The following is a 4,577-nucleotide window of genomic DNA, read 5'->3' on the forward strand; positions in this document are numbered from 1 at the left end:
TATCTTTTTATACTTCTTTTTTATCTTCTGCTAATATTTCACCGGATTTTCTTTTTAGATGTTACATTTGAAATTATCTGTTGCAGACTGAAGTGGAGCTCGGGCAGGTGGCCCGCGAGCGCAGCGACTTTAGTCACCAGCTGGCCGTGGTCGTCCGCCAGAAGGAAGCGCTCTCGGAGGAGCTGGGCCGCGTGCGCCAGCGGCTGGAGCAGGCCAGCGAGACCAACAGCAGGCTCAACCTGAGCCTCGAGGACCTCGTCAAGGACTGCGAGGAGAAGCAGGTGGTCCTGGAGGCCAACGACAAGGACATCCAGCGCCTCCAGGAGCAGCTGGCCTCGCTTCGCAGCGAGAAGGAGGCGCTGGAGGCCGTGCTCTTCGACGCGCAGACGGGTTTGGAGGCGACGGACAACAAGCGCGCCAAGCTGGAGAAGGAGAACCAGGAGCTGCTCGTCAAGCACGAGGGGCTCAAGGGGCAGATCACCCGCCTCACCAAAGACCTGGAGAACTCGGAGAAGCGCGCCCGCGAGATGCGCGCGTCCCTGCTGCAGGCCGCCGGAAACCAGGAGGCCGAGTTCCAGCAGCAGATCGCCAAGCTTAAAAGCACAATCGAGGAGACGGTGCGCAAGCTCACCGACGAGAGGGTAAGTGACTCTAGATAGCTTTACTCGCCTGACAGACAGGCAAGCCCGCAGTGCGCCAACGCCGAGCGGGTTGGCCTGTCCGGCAAAGCGGCCACCGCCTGCAAAGTAGGCAAGCCCGCAGGACATTTGTGCCGGGCGGGCTGGCCTGTTACCACGCGGCCACCGCCTGCGAAGCGGGCAAACCCGCAGTGCACATATGATGGGCTGGCTGGCCTACCTCTGAAGGCGGCCACCGCCTGCGAAGTAGGGAAGAAGGCAATCCCGCAGTACACATGCGCCCTTTGTCCAGGAGCAAGTTCGTGCCGCGCTGGAGAAGCGCCTGCAGAGTGCCGTGACCCAGCTGACCAACGAGAAGGAGGCGGAAGTGGCCGCCCTCCAGGAGAGGATCGACGCGGCACAGCAGCACCTGGAGAACGTGTGCCAGCAGCACGAAGAGGCGCTACTCCGCGCCGAGAACGACAAGCAGCAGTCGCTGCTTCTGGGTAAGCTCGCGCGGCGAGAGAAATCTGTTTGTCCTCTATCCGTATCGCTTTCATCCCTTCTGACGCGTCATTTTTGTTTTTGGCATTCCCCAGCGCAACACGACCAGCAGGCGCTGCAGGAGAAGCTGGAGTGCGTGCGGCGCGAGCTGGAGGAGGAGCGCGGCGTGCTGGAGCGGGTGCGGCGCGAGGCGACGGCGCGCGCCGAGCAGGACCGCGCCACGCTCAACCAGCTGCGCGACGAGCTGGCGCGCGTGCACACGCGCCTCGAGGACTTCAAGTGCAAGGCGGAGGAGGACCGCGCCCGCTTCGACGCGCGCGCCGACGAGCTGCTCCGCGAGCGCGACCTCTCGCAGCAGGAGAGCGAGGAGCTCAAGGTGCAGCTCAGCCTGTCCGAGGACCGCGTCGACCAGGTAACCAACACTATTAGCAACTTTATTTTTCAAATTTTTCAATAATTTTGTTGTTGTAAGTCTCTTAGTTTTGGGCTAAGAAGTTTCATTTTCTACATTTTTTCTGGAAATACTTTAAATTTTTCCAATTTTTTTCGGAAAAAAATTCTACCTTAAAACCAAAAAATAAGATGGACTGACATTTCCAGTCGCAATTTGTAGTTTCACTGTAAACTTGTACTGAAACTGTAATTCCCTCTCCAACTAGGTCCAGGCACAGCTGCAGGAGACGCTGCGCAAGCTCAAGGAGACCGAAAACGTGAGCGAGTCGCTGCGGAAGGACCTGACGGACGTCCGCCGCCAGCTCAGCGACTGCAGCTTCGAGAAGGACAAGTACTGCAGCACCAACCGCGAGCTGCGCGAGATCGTCAAGCGGCTGGAGGGCGACAAGCGCGAGGCGGCGCGCGGGCTGGACGAGGCCGTGCAGAAGATCGCCATGCTGGAGGAGGCGCGCGGCGCGCTCGACCTGGAGCGCACCCGCCTGCAGGCGCAGGTGCGCGACCTGGAGCACGCGCACCTCACCGTGCAGCACAACCTGCAGACGGTGCAGGACGAGCTGGCGCGCACGCAGGCCGCCAACAAGCAGGCCGCCGGCGAGGAGAAGGAGCTGCAGGCGCGGCTGGCCGTGGAGACCGAGGAGCGCGAGCGAGCCTCGCAGGAGCTGCACCAGCTGCGCAAGCAGGTGAGTGGCGCGGCGGGCCGGAGACTATCCCGACCAGAGCCGTGCGGTTAGGCAGCCCGGCCGGCTGGCGTGGTGGTTGTGCTGCTGAATACCCCGGGGCCGTTTGAGCCGATCAGCCACTAGGGTCGAAGAAAAAAATGTTCCTGACATTTTTAAAGACCAGTGTTTAATAGAAAACAACATTCCTGGATTTATGTGATTGCTAAGTAATTGTACAGGGTACAGTAATAACGGTTTTTGTTTCGTTTTGATTTACTTCGACTTCCGTGGTTTTAAGAACGTCATTCTGTTCTAGTTACATTTGTACGGTTTCCGGAAAAAAAATAATATACAAGAGATATAAAATGTACCGCAAAAACAAAAACAAACTCAGATCCGTGGATACTTCTTCCAGCAAGCACTGTTGTTTTTCTTTTTCGGATTTGTCGATTAACATATACATGATTAATGTCTGGTTCGTTGAATCTGGTTGGCCCCGGCACCGTTTGCGCCCACGCCCTCACTCACACCGCCACCGTCTCGTTCACCGCAGGCCGTGGAGCTGGACGGCGCGCTGGAGATGGCCCGCCAGGAGATGGCGCGCCTGCGCTCGCGCGCCGAGGAGGAGGGCGAGCGGTGGCGCGCGCGCGAGCAGGAGCTGGTCATGCGCCTGGAGGACAGCCGCAACCGGGAGCGCAAGCTCGAGGACCAGAAGCACAACCTGGAGGTGTGCCTGGCCGACGCCACGCAGCAGATCCAGGAGCTCAAGGCGCGCCTGGGCGGCGCCGAGGGCCGCGTGCGCGCCCTGGACCAGCAGCTGCTGCAGCTGGAGGCGGCCAAGAAGGACGCGGACCAGAAGCTGAGCAGCGTGGGGTCGACGCTGCGCCGCATCGCCGGCATCCAGCTGGACGGCAGCGTCAGCCTGCCCTTCCGTCTGCTCAGCCCGTCGCGCCGGTGGAGCCCCGCCAGAGGTGAGTGAGGCGGGCGTCTAAATGTCCCGATTGGATGCGGCCGTGTGGTGCATCCCTTAGGTTCTGACCGTACGGCGTACACCGACCTTTCCACTTTTTCTTATTTTTCGACATTATGCTCGTTTTTGACCGAAACCGCGCCACTCTGTGTAAGTGGAAGAACGAGTGTTGTGCAAGTTAGTGGCCAGTGGCCAGCCTTAATTCCTCCTCTCCAGTAATCCGTTTGACTTAAGGTCGACTTTTTTCTCCAGCTACTCTGTCATACTTGTGCTGTGACTTAAAATTGGTCATGTAAAAATCGCGTACTATCTACGTGCTGTATTTCCCGGACACGGTGGGCTCTGTCTGAATAGCGCTTTGTTTCTGATCCCATTGCTGTAGCAGTCCAAGAGCACCACGACGGCCGAGGCGACAGCGTGGTTGATGTGGACCCGGAGGTGATCCGCAAGGGCGTACGCTCCCTCATGCAGCAAGTGGCGCAGATCGAACGAGAGCGGGTACGATGTCGTCCTCGAATCCATGGAGTACACTTTCCACCAGACGAACGCACCCTGATGCCCCTTTTCCTCTCGTTCCAGGACGACCTGAAGGCCCAGGTGACCGCGGCCAAAAAGCAGCTGGCCGAGACGCAGGAGCACCAGTCCAAAGGAGACACGAAACTCAACGCCACGCTGCAGAACCTGTCCCGCCTCCAGGAGGAGAAGGGCAGCCTGGAGAACCGGCTGGGACAGAAGCAAGCAGCGCTCCAGGTAGGCGTGTCCGTCCGGCCCGGGCCGTGGCCGTGCTGGCTGTGGTCGGCCGCTGCTGGGCGGCAGATTCAAATTAGATTAATTGCAATGTATCCCCCTTCGATACCCTTGCCCCACACGCGAGTAACTCACTCCCTTGCTAGCCTTGCCGTCGCCGCGATGTCGCCCTCGGGTGTTCTGGCAGCAGCCACGCATAAACAAAACACTTTCTCCAAAACATAGCTCTTATAAAATTGATCATTTTGCGACGTCGTCCTTAGGCCCAATCGGAGACACTGCAGCAGCGCACCGAGGAGGCGACGCAGCTGCGCGAGCGTCTGACGGCGCTGGAGCTGACGCTGCACTCGGGCGCGGAGGAGCGCGCCGTGTGCGAGGACAAGCTGGATAAGGTGCGGGCCGCGTGCGGCCGCCTGGAGGCCGAGAAGCGCGCGCTGCAGGAGGAGCTGGGCCGCACCGAGTCGCGCGCCACCAAGCTCGAGCTGCAGCGCATGGGCCTGGAGGGTGACCTGCAGCGGCTGCAGATGGTGCTGCAGGAGAAGGACTCGCATCTGGCGGTGAGTGGACGTGTTCGCCCCCTCTCGAGAATGGTGGGGCAGTACTGTAAAACATTTCATTAAAAAGTTA

The 4,577-nt window shown here is 59.6% G+C and overlaps 1 protein-coding gene across 1 annotated transcript; it reads left to right on the forward strand.

The window, feature by feature from the left end:
• Positions 1–86: 86 nt before the first annotated feature.
• LOC127752119 (rootletin-like) lies at positions 87–4,507 on the forward strand (the record flags this gene model as incomplete). The annotated part of the gene is made up of 8 exons (XM_052276735.1): positions 87–641; positions 931–1,123; positions 1,217–1,533; positions 1,781–2,254; positions 2,787–3,204; positions 3,586–3,701; positions 3,783–3,953; positions 4,214–4,507. Coding segments are annotated over 8 exons (2,538 nt in total), but the record flags the coding sequence as incomplete, so codon positions are not given.
• Between the last annotated feature and the right edge of the window lie 70 nt (positions 4,508–4,577).

Source organism: Frankliniella occidentalis, unplaced genomic scaffold (assembly GCF_000697945.3).
Source record: "Frankliniella occidentalis isolate FOCC.00 unplaced genomic scaffold, Focc_3.1 Scaffold4191, whole genome shotgun sequence".
In the NCBI taxonomy this organism is placed as follows: domain Eukaryota; kingdom Metazoa; phylum Arthropoda; class Insecta; order Thysanoptera; family Thripidae; genus Frankliniella; species Frankliniella occidentalis.